Source organism: Ylistrum balloti, unplaced genomic scaffold (genome assembly GCF_031769215.1).
Source record: "Ylistrum balloti isolate Yb309-2 unplaced genomic scaffold, AGI_CSIRO_Ybal_v1 Utg369892, whole genome shotgun sequence".
In the NCBI taxonomy this organism is placed as follows: Eukaryota; Metazoa; Mollusca; class Bivalvia; order Pectinida; family Pectinidae; genus Ylistrum; species Ylistrum balloti.
The window spans coordinates 856,991-875,591 of NW_026782024.1; the positions used below are offsets into that span (position 1 = coordinate 856,991).

Below are 18,601 nucleotides of genomic sequence, written 5' to 3' on the forward strand. Positions count from 1 at the left end.
TTTTATGTCCATTGATGGATGCGTGTATAAACAGATTTAATGGCGAGTTGACTCTTATTGGTGTTTTGATTTAAACCATAATCCAATGCAAAATGTATTAAAGTTTCATAATTTAAGGTAATTAATGTTTACTCATTATCCCCAGAGAACACGCTATAAATTATTATGGATCAATATTTTGTAATTATGCTTTTCGCTAAGTTTTTATCATCATTATTATTATCATTTTTCATTTTCTTGGACACTGCTTCGTATTCACATATGCGTAGCTTCATCATAGTCCGGAGGAAACTGATAACCCAGGGATGATAGGTTCTCCTCAGCCGTGAAAGCTTCGTTATCCTTCCCTTTGTCGTCATACCTTATGAAGGTAGTTGGGGTTGGGTTTGAAATTTCCATCTGGATTGCTGATTTCTTTTTATAGCGAATTCCATCCCTGTTGATGTCTTCAGCAGGTCCCCACTCTGGCAGTGGTTTTGTCAACTTCGCCAAAACCTAAGTAGGTAGAAAGTAACGCAGATTGTGATTGGTGAAATACAAATATAGCCTATGGTGATTAGATGACGATTGGGGGGGGGGGGGTGTTAATCCAAGTTGGCGGCCTTAGCAAACCCCTACGCTCCTCAACATCATCCACATTATATCGTCATGGCGGAGTTTGTGAAGTCATCACTCACAGAGTTATCGCCCCTGTCCCGAATTGTCTCCCCTGTTCTGCTTGTCGTATTTCAAGTACGCCCCTCTATGTAATGGTTTTGACGATGTCATTGATGTATTTGGCTATGGTAGAGTACGTATTTCGACTGACTGGTTGGTTTTGACGGCGCCATTAAGTTTTCGACTGTACCGTAGAATGTATACATCTTTTTTTACAACGGAAAATGACTTGTATGGCATGTATTATTGGTATTTCGCATGCAAGAACATAATATTAACATTTTTATTTCATTACGAAATAATGCTATTTTACTGACAAAAAAAAATCATAAAATTATTACATTTCTTTAAATTATCGCATTTTTCTATTTGCAAAATTTACATTTTTCGCTTACACATTTCATTGTTTTTTTTTCAAAATATGAAATGATGACACAAAAATCAAACATTTGCTGCTGTTTGTTGTTGTTTATTGTTGTTTGCTTCTGTTATTTGCAGTTTTAATTGTCAAAAGTTTACCATTTTACAATTTTACTTACAAAATATTACTGCCAAAAGCATTACTTGAAAAAAATACATACAAAACTATTAACATCTTACATTTCTTTTCTTTTTTTTTTTTTTTTTTTTTCAAAGCTTTGCCTTTAAAAAACAGTTTTGCCTCAAAATGCGTAATTTGAACTTCGGTGATATCCTAATGTTGGTTACTGGTCTCCGGGTTGTTTACAATTGTCGGGAAAGTGTAAAGAACCCGTATCAAACGGTGTCATCGATGACCAATCGACTCATTGTTGCCCGCTGCATTTTAAGGGTGTAATAGAACACCTTGTTGTTTTTATTTTATTTTTTGTTTTATTTACCAAGTTATTGTAATTTAAGGGGAATTAGAATGAACTAAATACATTTTATTTCAAATTTATATGAAATTTGCTTGAAGTCGTTGGTGAAGCAAATCATAACGAAAATTCTCGTTACTACTCAACAAATTTTACGCCTAATTAATCCCAGTTCTTAATGCCTGTTTGCCCAAAACTTTAACACTAGACTTTAATACGGGCGTCACGGCTTTCATTCCCGATCTTACCAGAGGGGCGGCCAATTTGAATATGCCTTTAAAGATACACCCAATCCGCGTTCTCGCTGTATCCGATCTCCTCTAAAAACGTCGGCTCCACCTCTGGCCTGATTTAGGTAATATTTATCGAATAGACTCCCGTCGCTATTATGAGTTACTTTCTTCGATACTAGTTTTGTTTCGTGGCCACAAAAAAAAAAGCAAACCTGCAGATATTCTCCGTAATACAACACGATGCGATCGGGTACATTTCTTGGACGATTTCTAGGAATATTTCCTCGGTAATACCTGTGAGAAACTATGAATATTTCTTCGGTCCACTTCTGTTACCATCCGCGACGAAACTGACGTTTCTTATAAATCAATATCACCTTATCCCTTTTATTAAATTTGTACGGCGTTCTCTTCAAAGGTTTCTGGTCCTTTCTTCCGATAGAAATGAGGCTTTGGGGGCAAAACGTGCGGCCTTGAATGTTTTCTACTGTTGTAGCTTCGAACGAGATCCGGTAACACGTCGGTGAACCTGTACGTCTGATTCGAGTGGAAGTACCTATACATGATATTTTTCAATTTCCCTATAAACGATTCGGCTAAAAGCAGCTTGTGAGCACTTTAACTCGCTACGTGTGTGAGGCCCTAGGGATTTAAAGAAGCGTTTAAACGAGTCATTCAGAAACTCCTTTCCGTGGTCCGATCTTACTAGTTCTGGTTTCCTCTCGGCAAATATTTCTTTGAAAGCTTCCAAAACAGTGTTTGTATTCTTGTTTCCAAGAGGCTTACCCGTGCATACTGGGAAAAATGATCGATGACGACGAGTAAAAAGCACACACCGTAGTTAAGTTAAGCTCTTTGATGTTGGACACGTCGGTCAAATCTGCAATGATCCCACATGTAGTCAGCTCCGATTAAAGGGGTTTTGACCCGAGGGGTCTAGCTTCTCACTTGTCTTCGAACGCTGTAGTGATCTTGGTTTTGTAGTCAATCAACGATCTGTGATCGACCGATCTTTTATTTACCTTCCTTTTTAATGCCCTCAAACAACCTAGAGAGACCCGGAAAACCTAACACGTGCTTGGAATCGTGCCATATCTTACTCGGATAATCTTCCTGCTTACTTTACGACATTTTTTCCTACGTCTAACAAACACATTCTGTTTATGCATTTTTCTGTGCTGCTAACTTTTTAAATTATTTTAGAAACGAATCTGTCCTTTGTACTTCACACAAGTCTTTGGTAAATATTTCTAAAATCAATAACCCACGGTAACAAACCCGGTTAACGCCAATTAACACGTTCGAAAAACCGTTCTTCGCAGATATCCAGTCTTTTTCTCAGTGTCCATCTCAGGTAAAATTTGTAAAGAGAACGAACGGCGGCAGGCATCGTATACACAGAGTTCGACAACATGGTAGAAATGGCGCATATTTCCTCTAAATGGGTCATATGTATAGCTTTTCATTGCATCCGGCCTTAATTTTTTCCCAACAATTGAAAACAACCAAGAGGACCCGTAGCCAACATTAGCAAGTGAAAAATGTCAATTTTGCAAATAGAAAATGTGATAATTTAAAGAAATGTAATAATTTTATGCTTTTTTGTCAGTAAATAGTAATATTTTGCAATAAAAAAATAGTTAAAATTATGTTCTTGAATGAAAAATACGCCATACAAGTCATAATCCGTTGTGAAAAAAGATATACACTCTCCGGCACAGTCGAAAACATAATGACATCGTCAAAACCCACCAGTCAGTCGAATTACGTACTTTACTATAATTAAAAAATCCATGGCGTGGTCAAAACCAACACGTCAGTCGAAAAACGTACTCTACCATAGCCAAATACATCAATGACGTCGTCAAAACCAACCCATCAGTCGAATTACATACTTTACTGTAGCTAAAAATATCGATGACGTCGTCTTATCATCATAGGTAGATAGAGCAGAAATAATGATATTCAAGTGCACTTAGGTCAAGACAAATTGTTCGTCTCAGTAATACTCAGTTAATTTTTATATTAGTGAATCAGATGTACCTGCCAGCCTCCGTGCCTGCAGTAGTAAAACAGGAACCAGCCCGGAATAGCCATTATAGGGAACAGAGTTACCATCCACCACAACATCTCCCCCCAGGCGGGGTACACGTACTCTAGAAGTGTGATCTTCTCGTACTGTACAGCCTTAAATACAATCACCACCTACAACATATAATACATGCTCCCGAGATATTTTGAAATAAATAAGATTAACTTACACAAACATATCATAACGCCGGAGAAATGTGTTGTTCTAAATTGTAAGTTTACTGGCTCTAAAGAAAGATGTTACTATATAAACGCTTTGTAAAACAATAAACGAGAATGTATACGTTATGTAATCACCAGATTTAACGTCCGTAAGTACTATTCACTACTATCTTCTCCCAAGAAATCGGTTTACTACCGTAAAATGATTGAACATGTAACGACAGCATTGCAGAGGAATTGCTTTCACACCAACTGTAAACCCAGTTAGAGTTCACATACAGATAGTAATAGAGGAAGTTTCCCTTAACATCAGCTTTAGCCTGAGTAAGGTAACATTACACATACCGACAATACTAGAGGGGTCTTCCCACACCAGCAGTAAACCCAGTATGCCCAAGGAGTCCGTTTCATCATCATCTGTATGTCCTTTGCAAAATTCGAGTATCCTGTAATAAATATATAACCTATCAGGCAATGTACAGTGTCCAATTATGATTGAACTTAAAACCCCGATTGTTGATAAATGTTTTAAAATGAACTCTCGCCGTCATATTAATTGCCTCCTTTATCAAAGCAGATACCAACAGGCGGGCCTATAGCTTTCTACATGTCTTATGATCTGACTGTTATGTTATCTTACCATATATCCAGTTGATGACGATACACTCAAAGAGTCCCACAAATAATAAGGGGAAGCCACTCACGGCCGAGTCAACCAGCTCCAGCAAATACAAGCCTCCCTGTAGTTTGTACAAGAGATAATTTGGTAACTGAGAAGACATGGAATACACACGTTCGAACAACAGAATGAGGAATTAATTACAAATCATTTGGCTGATACAGAATTTTTTCATTGGACGAAGAAAGGATCAGTATTTCAAGAGTACCTACCCTTGTGGTCATGGGTAGGGCCAATAAATAGAACAGCGCTGCCACACCTACCCGGAACAAGAAAGAGTTTTTCCAGTTCTTCCGAAGAATATGCGCATACTCATCAATGAACGAGGACATTACACATTCCATAATGGAAAACTGAAAACATGATAAAAAGAATATCTAATTTGTTGCATGATTATATAGAGAAGAAATCAGTGTGAGTTATCGCCCTTTGAACGCGGAACGTCTCCTGTAATGCTTATAGTATAATAGATACACAGCTTTGGTTTAACTACGCTGCTCTCGGCCAGGGCTGTGCTCCGTCGCAAAAAGGCGGGTTTAGCAGACAAAACATTTATACAATGTAAACGATATAAACCCAATAACCTGTGAACTGAAGCCGATGACGAGTAACATGAAGAAGAAGAGGACGGCCCAGACGGTCGGCGCTGGCATGTTAGAGATGGCCTCAGGGTACACAACAAAGGCTAGACCACTACCTGGATTAAAATAAAACTAATTATAACACATCTTACTTACTGAACCAGCTACCTGGATTAGAATATATTTAATTATTACACATCTTACGAGTGACATCGACATACCGAATCTTATTGAACGTTGAAATCTGATTGTATACTAGGCTTTATTAAGACATACAGAGTCACACTCATACTGAATCTAACCAATCTAACAAGAACTAGACACCTAAATAAGAACAGATTCGACACTCCCATAATTCTCCTAGAATCTTACATTATTACATTGCCTTCTCGAGAGAAAATGTATCGAGCGCAGGATTGGGTGACGTCGGTGTTTGAAAAACACTTGCCCTTCCTTAGCAAAGATTCATCGTAGAAAAATAACAGCGATATTGAGATTCATTATCATATTATGAAGAGTTAGGGCACTGCTCGAACTCTTACTTCGATTTTAATCTAACTACAGAACTAAAGACATTTAATTCCTCTTCATTAATATGAACAAAAATCCCTTAGTGCTGAAAAAAAACACGTGCGGTTAATTGACCATTTCTCGCGCCTTTTCCATCTGTTGTTTAACATTTATCACAGACAATACCTCCTGTCGCTACATCCTCAACTTTGACCCCTTTTGCGTTCGCCATGAAGCCCAGCACAGTAAAAATGACGAACCCGGAGAAGAAGCTGGTGAGACAGTCCACACACGGCACAATAAGGGCGTCTCTGTAGTACGAAATACATCTAGTTCACTTTATTTTGTTTACGTCTTTGTACGTCATCATGCCTACACTAACGAAGTAAACAAAATACGTTACTGTGCGAGTTTAATGACACCCATTACTAACTAATATGAATATCTAACTCATTGCTAACAATTTCTCGCCGTATTGAAATGGTTAAAAAACAAATGATATGTTATATAGTTTTGATCGTCATCTCGGTTAGGTAAATGTTATTCAGCGCTAATCTATTTCTTTGCATGAGACCAGGTCTTCAAATTTCTATTTCAAGATAAATATGACTCTGTACTTACGTTGTTACGACTTACTCTACATTCTAATGTGCCGAGCTGACGATTTTATACTTGTTCCTATTATAGGTACAGACGAAATGACATACCGTTGTTAATTTATTTTGTCATTTCCGTAAACTTGATTTGGATTAGCCTTATTCATGGACATATCAATTTTTGTTTTTGTTTTCAAACAAAGCTATGAAAAATATTGATGGAAACTCATCTCTTCAGAATAACTTGAACATCTGGTAGAAGACAATATGTTACAGATAATTATGATGGACTGGTCTGTAGGCGTCCAAGAGCCTATGGCAGTATTGTGTCTAATTGTAAGACGTAGTTGTACGTAGAGGATTGTTGTTCACGAGACTAGGGCACGTGATGTAAGCTTCAAGATACACAAAGAAACAGTTCACCGTCTAGCACTCCTAATAGGATCCACAATATCAAATTTGATATGTATCACTTGTTTGCAGTTGACTCTGCCCCGAAATGAAAGTTTTAAAGATATTTTAAAATGCGGCTGTACCCAAGGAAGTGATGCCACCCCACACGAAGAACAAGATCTTCCTCGGCATTGTTCTCCTTTTCCTGTTCTACCTACTATACACGCATGGACGACATGACTTAGGTGGAGATGTACATGACACAAGACTTCGTGGAGGAGTGGTACAGGACCCCGGGGAGGAGTGGTACAGGACCCCGGGGATGGAGACCTCCCTCTTATTTTTATTGGAGGGATGTCAGGCAGTGGTACCGCCTAACTTAGAGTTATGATGGATGTGCATCCTGACATCCGGTGCGGAGAAGAACTCGGATAATTCTGTATTTAAGCGGAATGCGTTGGTAGAAATGGGAGAAATTGATGGCGAAGAAAATTAATCTAGAATGGTCTTGATGGTAAGGGACGGTCGTGCTGTGTCGTTCCCTAGAACAGAGACGCTTGAGTATTACCGGTACAGCAGCAGTGATGTCCGCGACTACACGAAGCACTTAACATTAAATGCCTGCATGTGGGTCAATACTGGTGAAAGTTGGTCAGGCACGAAGAGCTCGTGCAGTATCCGGAGGATTGAATGAAAATCATCTTCACGTGGCGTGGAGCAATACCATTCTTCAGCACTCTTTGTTTGTAAGGAACAAAATGGTACACTTCTCCTCAAAGTAAGTGTACTGATCTACCGCCGGTAATACATGGGGCCGGGTAACTGTTGATAGGGTTCCATAATAACAGCTACATTCAGCGAAACGATGTCAGTGTTCACTTTTTTATCGGATTGGTTGAGAAATGACAACATTGACAGTTGCTGTTTCAAGCATTCAGTGACGCTGTGTCCTTTATACAAGTCGTTCATGGACTTGTTAGTGAGCCCCTGGGCAGTACAGTCACAAGCCAGATTTTAATCGGTCAACAGACTATCATATCGATCTTTAAATATTATTTCCTTTATGAAAGATGAAATTGAGCTCTAACTGATCATTTTAATTTGTTGTTGAAGTCAGTCGTCAATAAATGAAGCCGCGTCTGCAATGAAAATCGGTCCGATCAGGAAAAAGGCAGGAAGTGCCAGACCGCATACACAAATTTCACCCGTGCCATTCAAATGTAAAGTAGGTGTTAGACAAAGGCAATTTCGTTTGACAACTGGCTGATTTTCATTTTATTTTTCCTGCTTAACAACAAATAGTTTTCTGTTTTGGGAATCGGATTTACTTGATATCACAGAACACGTAAACGGTATGTTAACAGTGAGAAGGAAACTGCGCAGCTACAAAACCGATCGATACAGCGTCTCTGGCCAAGTGGGTGGACGATCTCCCCGAGGACGTCCGCCGAGATATATATAGGATAGCCCCGTCACTTGGAAAGTTTGGACACGACCCTTGGTTCAACCCTCCTGAATACAATTATCACAAACGCTCATGAAAGTTCATTGAAATCACAAAGTGTTTTTTTTTCTGGCGATGATGTCATATACAGTCTGTGCGAACATGTGTCCTTGAGTTGTAGAGTTCTAAAGTCAGTGGTGTGTTAATAGTACCGCTTGTTAACAGGTCTTAAGATAAAACATTATTGCAGCAACGATGGAATAGTTGATATGTTGTTATCGATATATAACTGAAATAGCTCCCGGTGGTCGAGGCTTCCGTTACCTACAGCAAATTACCCGCAGGCCATAGACAGTATGGGTCTCTTCAGATAATACCTAGCAAAATAAATTATCTCACAAGCTTAAGTTTTATTTTGTCTTTATCAGTCTCATTTCCCTTTCTCAATATACGTTATACGGCAAATACATAGTTTTTTTTTCTTTTTACATTTATGAGGGTAAGCGAAAAAATAAATTCAAATGTGAACAGTAATCATTTTTTTTTAAAATTTTAATCGAACATGTTTTCGCATAACCTTATGTTAAAATGACTTACATTAAGAAACGTAAAGATAGTTCTACCAGATTATACACAAGAATATATACAGTTACATTTTAATAATGTGTCAAGAAATATTGAAAAAAGCAATATTATGCTATGAAGTCGCATTTCCGTTCGGGACACAACTCTATCGGGAAACCTTCTGGTTTTTCAATCAAGTATTGGTCAGTTTACAATCACCCTATCGGTATGAATGAGAAAGGCGTATTGTTTCCGACACCAAAACATCCACATAAAAGGCTTTCTCATATGCGGAAAGACTGTTCATTGCACATAAGCCCATACCAAGAATTCAGAGCCAGACCGTGGATTATTACCGAACCTAGATTAAACGGGACGGCTATCGAAAGAATGACTTTTACCTGAGACAGAAGTTGTCGAACCTATTGAAGCTAGACATAAGAATCAGCCCACCAGAGCAGGCACTGAGGGAGTAGAACACCTGAGTGGCCGCATCGCTCCATACCTGAAAACAACAAGAGAATCCGTGAAAGTGATGAATGCTCCCCGAAAACAGTTTCATTGTACACAAAGTGTTAACAAAGGACATTAACAGTGTAATTATTAAGGGGTTTCAGGCTCCGAATTCGGTACACTGCACATTATCGTAGTATGACAAATGTACTACACGATATACACAGTATCATTATCCTAGTTTAAATGAAAAGCAAAGTTTGCTGTGGACACAAAAGGTTTTACAAAGGACAATAGCGCTGTGATTAAGGGGTTGCAAGCCCAAAACTTGAAACACTGCACATACTTTTAGTATGTCCAATCTATACACCAAGTTTCATTTTCAAATTACGTCTAATGCACGCAAAAAGGTATGCTCCAGACACGAAATTTTAACAGAGGGCGTTAGCTCTTTTGTACACAGAAACATTGCCTTCGTATATATACATGAAGTTTTATATATTCTAGTTTAAATGCAAGCTATATCAAGTTTTGCTCTGGACAAAAAAATTAACAAACTGTAATAACGGGCCCTGAATTTGGTTCACTGCATTTTGTCAAGGTGTGATCAATGTATGCACCGATTTGTATAATCCAAGATTTAACACAAGAAAAATAATGCTCCGGACACAACTTTTTTCAATGGCCGATAACTTTATTATTAAGGGATTGCGAGCCCTTACATTGGTACACCGCACATTGTCTTCGTATGATTATATAGCAAATTTATTATTATCCCAGTTTAAAGCAATTTCAAGTTCTGATTTGGACACACATTTTAACAAAATGAAATAACTTTCATTAAGAAATCTCGGGTCCGAAATTTGAGACACTGCACATCGTCTTAGTATGTCCAATGCATACATCAAGTTTCATAATCCTTGCTCAACTATTGACAATGTTGCTCTCCGATCACGAAATGACGGACGGACAAAGCGATGACTATATGCTCCAAGAAAAGTTTTGGAGAGCATAAAAACATTCAGTGATCAAACGCTACCCCATCTGTTGTCAAAAATCTTTAAAAGAATATGAAATGTGTTGAGAGAAGACCTACCGTGGAATCCTGAAGTCGATCCCATGTTGGAGTAAGATAGTATTGGATTCCCTCACTTGCTCCGGGTAGTGTTGCTCCTCGGATCAGCAAGGCTGTCAGGAGAAGATAGGGGAACGTCGCCGTGAAGTAAACGACCTTGACGAAAAGATAAAGCTGGCATTTAGTGATTATAACAGTACTGAAAGATGTCTCTAATATCTTCTCATCTTAACAACCTGCCATTTCTTTTTTTCTTTTCTTTTTTGTCGTCGACAATACACAGAGGTTACGCCTGAAGCAAAGTAATAGTGCGGTTACTCAGCTGTCGTTTAGCACGATTTTTATTCATTAGTATTATATCCTTCAATTTGAATGTTTAAACGTCTTCTTTTGTTTATACTTATAAGTGTAATAGTTGCCACATACCTTGCCAAGTGACTGGATACCTTTGGACAGGACGATCAGAACAATAACCCAGGCCGCCAGCAGACAAAGTGCTAGTTGCCATTGAACACCGCCCATGTCTTCTAGACCAGTAGATATATTCAGGACCGTCTCACTGAAAACAGATAAAGTAAACCGTCAATTGGTCTCGGCGGGACATTATGTTATATCTGGTATATTTTGACTCTAAATGAAGGTTTCCCATGTTTGTTAATTGGCCAATTAGCTTTTATTTTAGATAAAGGGTGTCATTTTGTATCGCCAATCACGACTTCAGTCTTTTATCTTACTGAATCATGTATTTTTCATTTGCGGTGTAATATAAAATACGAACCATGTCTTTTATAGTGCCCAATAATTATAATTAGTCATTGTTTTACCTGCTGGTGGGCTTTTAGTCTCCATGGTTTGCATTAAACTGCGTGACAGGTTTTAATTCATTCGAATGGTGTCACAATTCAGAATATACACATGTAGGTTTTTATCACAAAAAAATTTCGTCAGTCGCCTCCTAGGCTTCAAAATTTAGGTCATTAGCATCACTGACGAGTCCTAGAGGGACGAAACATCTGTATGGTGCAGTTTAATCATAATTTGACTCTACTGCATCTAACTCTGAAAGTTTTGATAAATGGTGATTGACATGTGTGTCTTTACGGCCTTCTGTAAACCATGTTTTTTGTTTTTTTCCCGAACTTTGTGATTTGGCATATTTGCTATTATCTTATATAAGGCCCATCTTCTCAATTTGCCTAATAAAAAGATAATTTCCCAATCTTTCATATTTGATATTCTTATTATCAAATGATATTACGTGCTTTTGTCATTCACGTATTTTACATGATTTTCTATAATATAAGTCATGTACTTCCAATCGCCACATACACCTTGTCTTTTGCATTGCCAAATGTTTACTATCATTATCCTACACATCCTGTCTTTGTACCACACAGTAATATGCCCTTCAGCCCATGTTTTCCCCACTAACATCACGTCAATTAATCACTAACATTACGTCAGTTTACCACTAACATCACGTCAATTAATCATTAATATCACGTCAATTTACCACTAACATCACGTCAATTTAATCACGTCAATTTACCACTAAAATCACGTCAATTAATCATTAATATCACGTCAATTTACCACTAACATCACGTCAATTTACCACTAAAATCACGTCAGTTAATCATTAATATCATGTCAATTTACCACTAAAATCACGTCAATTTACCACTAAAATCACGTCAATTTACCTCTAACATCACGTCAATTTACCACTAACATCACGTCAATTTACCACTAACTTCACGTCAGTTTACCACTAAAATCACGTCAGTTAATCATTAATATCACGTCAATTTACCACTAAAATCACGTCAATTAATCATTAATATCACGTCAATTTACCACTAATATCACGTCAGTTTACCTCTAACATCACGTCAATTTACCACTAAAATCACGTCAGTTAATCATTAATATCATGTCAATTTACCACTAAAATCACGTCAATTTACCACTAAAATCACGTCAGTTTACCTCTAACATCACGTCAATTTACCACTAACATTACGTCAATTTACCACTAACATCACGTCAATTTACCACTAAAATCACGTCAATTAATCATTAATATCACGTCAATTTACCACTAACATCACGTCAATTTACCTCTAACATCACGTCAATTTATCGCAAACATCACGTCAATTTACCTCTAACATCACGTCAATTTACCACTAACATCACGTCAATTTACCTCTAACATCACGTCAATTTACCTCTAACATCACGTCAATTTAGCATTAACATCACGTCAATTTAGCACTAACATCACGTCAATTAAGAGCTAGCATCACCTCAATTTTTTATACACCATGTGGTTGTAATTGTCCTCCCTGAACTGGTTTTATTGTCTATCATTACATATCAGTGTCTTGTTGTGTCTTCATCAAACTTACATTAGATGCCTCCGTGTAGGTTAGATTTTATAAGTAAGAGATGAAGGACATTACTGAGAGTACTGTGGTCGGGGAAAAGTACTGTAACTCACTAGAAATATTTCTCACTTTCTGATTTCTCTACTGTTGTTGTTGAGTTAGTTGTGTTCAACCCTGTAATGATAAAAACAAATGTAAGAGACACCTTGTCACTAGTCACCTGCCGCACTCTCAAGTAGTTCATCAAATGCAACTCATTTTTATCAATCAGAACATAATACAATACACTCTGTTTGATATGACTTTATCTTAATCAGCTGAGCGTTAGACAGGAAATGATGCTGTTATACATCAGAAAAACTTTCCTGGAGAGGGAGAATATCTAGGCCCTATGTCCGCCTGAAATGAACCTCTCTTTATCGATGAAGTGGCAGACGAGCCAGAACTTCCATATTCGATCCCTGTCTGAGTTCTTGAAATAGATAAGAAATCTGTTTTACTTTCCTTCCCTCGTTTAATAATAATAGATCACTGGTAAGCGTACTCGCCGTTTACCTCCCGACTCCTTTCACCTCACGATTCCTTATATAACAGAGAAATTCATGTTACTAAGGAAACAGGATATAGTGTATCCTGGTAACGAAAAAGGAGCGGAATAGTGTATATATATATATGGTGTATCCGGGCATTTGTATGCCTCCATTGGGCACTGATGTATCCCCACCAAGGTAAATAACATGTCCGTTGTATAACTTTCTTGGTTTTTGTTCATTTATAACCAGTCAATATTTTTATAAGAAAGACTTGTGTAGTTAAACCAGGGATCTCCAAAGGAAGAGAACAAAGACGACATTAATGTTCCCCGGTAAAACGGTAGTTGCTTTTTATAGTTTATTTATCTCTCCTGCTAGTGCAATTAGGTCGCAAAGCAGGTATAAATCTATGTGATGTGCTGACTGCTAACGTGAGTACTTCTGAAAGTCACATTGAAATCATAGGGGACTCGATTAAAATGAAGGAGACAATTTGATCGAAATATGAAACACGGAGGAGATACAACCGGGTGACGCAGACCAACCATACTCACGAAGGCGATGAGTGCGGGATTTATAGACCCACACCAACTTAAGGATATTAGTGCTTAGACTGAATAATGTTTTAAATGATATTAAACAATCTGTTTTCCCAAAAGGATAGCACATATCGAACAAAATGTCACCAGCTGAAAATATAATCCTGACAAATATCACGTTCAGAATGCATCAAGCACATAAAAATAAAAAATCTTTTTTTAAATGTCTACATTTATGAAAAAAGCTGTATATATCACTGGGAGTTATATACTTTGTTCTCAGTATTAATCTGCGAAAACCGTACCATTGCGCCCGTAAATAGCCATTCCTAAAACTCGCAATAGGTCGCTAAGATATAATCTTAAATCGCTAATTTTCACTCCCATTAAAATTACTGAAGAATGTATGCTAAATATTTCCCCAGCACACTAGGGATATCCCTTTCTGTTCTCCTTATGGTGAATCGTTTCTTTTAGATTTATGTTGGGGTGTGTTTCACGGTTTTAGTTCTCCCATTATTTCATTATCACCCTATTAAACAAAAATGACGTCAATATAAAATTGAATTGGATTGACTAACAGATTTGTGTAATTATTTCTCAAAGGAAAGACTTCTTTTAAATAAAAGAAAGTAGAAATTAGATTACAGATATGGATGGGTCTGTGCCGTGGTATATGATATTAACAAATGAGTTCACTCTTCTCCTTAACAGTAAAGTTAACATTTTATGTTTGTGCTACGAATTTACAAATTTAACATAATCTGACACTGGTATCAAAACTTTATCAATAAAATTAACCTATTTCTTATCTCACACTAGAGACTACTTACTGTTATACTGCATTGCTCATATATGAGATTATTCTTTCGGCTATTCTATATACTGTTATACAATTAAATACTATTATATTATTCTACAGACTTGTATAGTCTATATGTATTAGATAGACACTATTCTTAAAACTATGCTTCTATAGACTATTACATATATATACCTAACTGAACTATTGAACTATTCTATTGATTTCTATAGAATATTCTGTAGACTATTCTTTGATATCACCTATTATGTCAACGCCATACATTCCAGATTTATAACGAACTATCAATAACGACATCTAGCATTAATAAACCAGCTGATCACGTACCCAAGTTTACAGTCACATTGGTACTGTTCGATCCAGCGGCTATGTCAGTTTCCAGTGCCCATGGTAACAGGTCCGTCATTGACGCGAAGAAGTAGTAAATGCAGTAGGCGATGATGACGTTGTAGTACAGACCAATTAAAGCCGATGATATCACCGAGCAGTAGCCCAGACCTGAAAACAACTTTATTGTCATATAAAACGTGTTGCCAAATACACATTATATGTGGCGTGAATTCACATAGAAGTGACCTTTCCCTGTAAACAACTTCGCTCTCATTTATATGTAATGTAATAGGAGAAATATAGTATTTTGTGTCACCAAGAAGTACCCAAACCATGTAAACAACCTTTTTGGCATTTGCCAGTTTATTAATTGAATACAAATTAAATATGTTGTTTTATGTGAGTTATCTGTCGTGTGAAGTCGCCGAGCAGCAGCCTAGTCGCAGCCGAAAGAGACTGTGATTGACAACACCAACCAGACCACGGAAATGAAACCATGTCGATATCAAGGTCACGTGGTCAGCTTTTTAAACTTATATTACCTTTGAACAATGGGTTGATTTTCCATATAGCCAAAGGCCCAAGACTGGCAAATTGACCAAAACACAACTCCATATAGAATAGGGGCATTCCCACGAAGATCTGCATGAACCAGTATGGGATCAGGAAGGCTCCTACAACACCAGTAGGAAGGAATTGGAAATGTCCAACATCTTTCAAAGATTTTAGTATCAAATTCTTGAATTTTTCACGAACCAAATTATAAATAAATGTTAATTTTAATCTGAAAAGCAGAATTCAACGCCTATAAAGTTGCAACTCCATATGTGATGTTGATAACGATTATATGACAGTTTAGGTGACATAAATTGTATATTCTAAAATAATGATTTTGTAAAGCATATTTCCATTTAAACTCAACATACTGACAACTTCAGATGAGTCTCACGTCACAAGCTCTAGTCGATACCTCTCCCCGATGTCCGTTGATTTATCGATCTACTTTAGTGAACTACCTTCACGACTCAGAGGCAGATTTGAGGTATTTCGGGTATGTACAGCAGGAATCGATATAGACAACTATTTAAATAATTTACATAAAGACCCATATCTATCGACAACTTAACTAGAAAGTGGGCGGAGCTTCTACGTCATTAATGGTTGCAGGGAGCGTTTTGGTTGGCTAAGAACATATGAGGAACCGTTTCAAATACAATTGTGCAAGTTTTAGTTTCTGTTTAATTCCGTTGATGTTGTGATAATAACAATACAAGATGATTTAGATTGTTTAAGATTAGAGATATTAAGTTTGTTTTCATGCACATACTGGAAATTAGATTATAAATTTTGTCGTTTTAACACGAGACGAATTTCCAGTACGTACATAAATCCTTAGATATGTAGAGGATCAGTAGTTGGCTTTCTTCATATCAAATATATGTCACAAGGTTTGAATTTTGGCACTTTGGTTCTTGAAACTAAAAGAATCAAAACGAAATTAATGACAGATGAATGAATGTGTAATTGGATGACATATTATATTTAGCATGTGTCTCATATCTACGTTGTGGACACATCAATAAAAATTGGTCATATCTCCAGAAAATCATTTTGAATTTTTTTTTAAGAAATCTAGCATTTTCATTATCTTATCATTGCCTATTAATAATGAGGACACGGATCTCCCCCGATTTTATTGAATCCGAAAACTTCACAAGAATGCATACAAACAACTTATTGCTAGCTCGTTTAGCTGTTCAACCAAGCCCTTGTCTTAACTGCTGGTTCCTTTGTTGTATACCTTGTTCTCATTTGGGAACGTGATATCACTTACTTGGATTGACCGGGGTTTACATGTCAGGTGTCATTCATGAAGCAGAAGACACTCTTCCAAAACACCTGGCCCCACTTGTATAAAACATCTCAACTTGAGATTTCCTCAAGTCGAGATTTTCCTCAGCTGATATCTCCTCGAAAACGGCTTGTATAAAATTTTCTCAAGGAACAGGAGGAAGTCATCGGCTAGGATGTCCTGAAATTCCTCGAGGAATTTTCATACAAGATATTTTCAAGGAGATATTAGATATTAGGAAAATCTCGACTTGAGGAAATCTCAAGTTGAGATGTTTTATACAAGTAGGGCCAGGTCTTATTCTCCTTGTACTTTTTCATGAGTCCCCATGTAAATCTTTCTTTTGTTCATATTCTGTCCTAGTTTCATGGAATTTGAGTTTGGATTATGATTATGATGCAATGTTGGTATTTTCTTGATGTTTTTTGTTGTCAATCATAACGTCGCCTTCAGCTTTAAAATTCGCACGTGATGTCCCGAGATTTCTACGTTTTGTAGTAAAACAAGTAGGTCGTTCAGACTCGTAGGAAAAGAATTCACACTGAATCGACCAGTCGCAGTTATATCACAGGTGTGAAACAAAAAAGAACAAAGCACGCAATAGCTTTACTGAATGGTAAATAGTATGATTAAAGTATATTTCGTAATAAATACCGGCAAATTATGGCTTCATCAATGAAACTGAAATAGGCTTTAGTCAGGTCTACGTACCTCCACCGTTTTTATATGCGAGGTAGGGGAACCTCCAAACGTTGCCAAGTCCCACTGCGTACCCTACACACGTAAGGATAAACTCTAGTTTCCCTCCCCAGTTTCCCCGCTTCATCACTTCCGGTTCCTCCCTCACCAGGACTGCCCAATTCCGTGAATCCTTCAAAACACATCCGCAATCTTTTGTTATTTTATGATAACTCTCGGATTTAGATTTTTAAAAAATCAACTGATACTAGAAGAACGTGAAAATTCAGCGTTTAAACATGAAAGATCGCTTTTCATCATATTTACATCTGTCATAACGCTTCTTAAATTAAGCAATGAGTCCAGTTGATGAAAGTACCATCCCAAAAATACGCTTTATAAGCTTTGTAAAAGTAGCAAACATTGCACAGCAGTTAAATCCTAATACAAATACGGGAGCGATAAAACTTACAGAAATTTATTTTATTGATGAAATCTACAGCAATTTTGGGAGCGAGTTTGAGCCTCTGACTCTCATTGAACTGACATTTTATTTTTTTGAACTACTTACTGCGCTTTCCAGATCGTTAACTGAAGCTATATTCTTCATCTTTGATGTTATCTCTACAACAAGCTGGAAACTATAAAGACACAAGGTATTGATACTAGACATAACGCTAAAGATCTGTAGTGTTAACGATATCATACCCTGCAAACAATAGGAAGTATAAGATAGTAAAACGTATATAATGTCAACGGCATCTCAACCTGGAAATAATAAGAAGTTTATTACTTATGCTAAACCTCCATTACGTCATCTCAACCTGGAAACAAAGAGAGGTATATTACTTATACTAAACCTCCATTACGTCATCTCAACCTGGAAATAATAAGAAGTTTATTACTTATACTAAACCTCCATTACGTCATCTCAACCTGGAAACAAAGAGAGGTATATTACTTATACTAAACCTCCATTACGTCATCTCAACCTGGAAATAATAAGAAGTTTATTACTTATGCTAAACCTCCATTACGTCATCTCAACCTGGAAACAAAGAGAGGTATATTACTTATACTAAACCTCCATTACGTCATCTCAACCTGGAAACAAAGAGAGGTATATTACTTATACTAAACCTCCATTACGTCATCTCAACCTGGAAATAATAAGAAGTTTAT

At 37.1% G+C, this 18,601-nt stretch overlaps 1 protein-coding gene across 1 annotated transcript; it reads right to left on the minus strand.

Annotated features, from left to right (window-relative positions):
* Positions 1-255: 255 nt before the first annotated feature.
* Positions 256-18,020, minus strand: LOC132546493 (sodium- and chloride-dependent glycine transporter 1-like). Its single transcript, XM_060210211.1, has 15 exons — positions 17,991-18,020; positions 17,453-17,612; positions 15,432-15,563; positions 14,887-15,057; positions 12,778-12,838; positions 10,701-10,833; positions 10,296-10,430; positions 9,148-9,251; positions 5,936-6,060; positions 5,243-5,355; positions 4,871-5,011; positions 4,620-4,719; positions 4,325-4,425; positions 3,770-3,931; positions 256-495 (listed from the first exon to the last, which is right to left on the minus strand). The coding sequence occupies exons 2-15, from the start codon at positions 17,565-17,567 to the stop codon at positions 256-258; spliced, it is 1,833 nt and encodes a 610-aa protein (XP_060066194.1). The 5' UTR covers positions 17,568-17,612; positions 17,991-18,020.
* Positions 18,021-18,601: the final 581 nt, after the last annotated feature.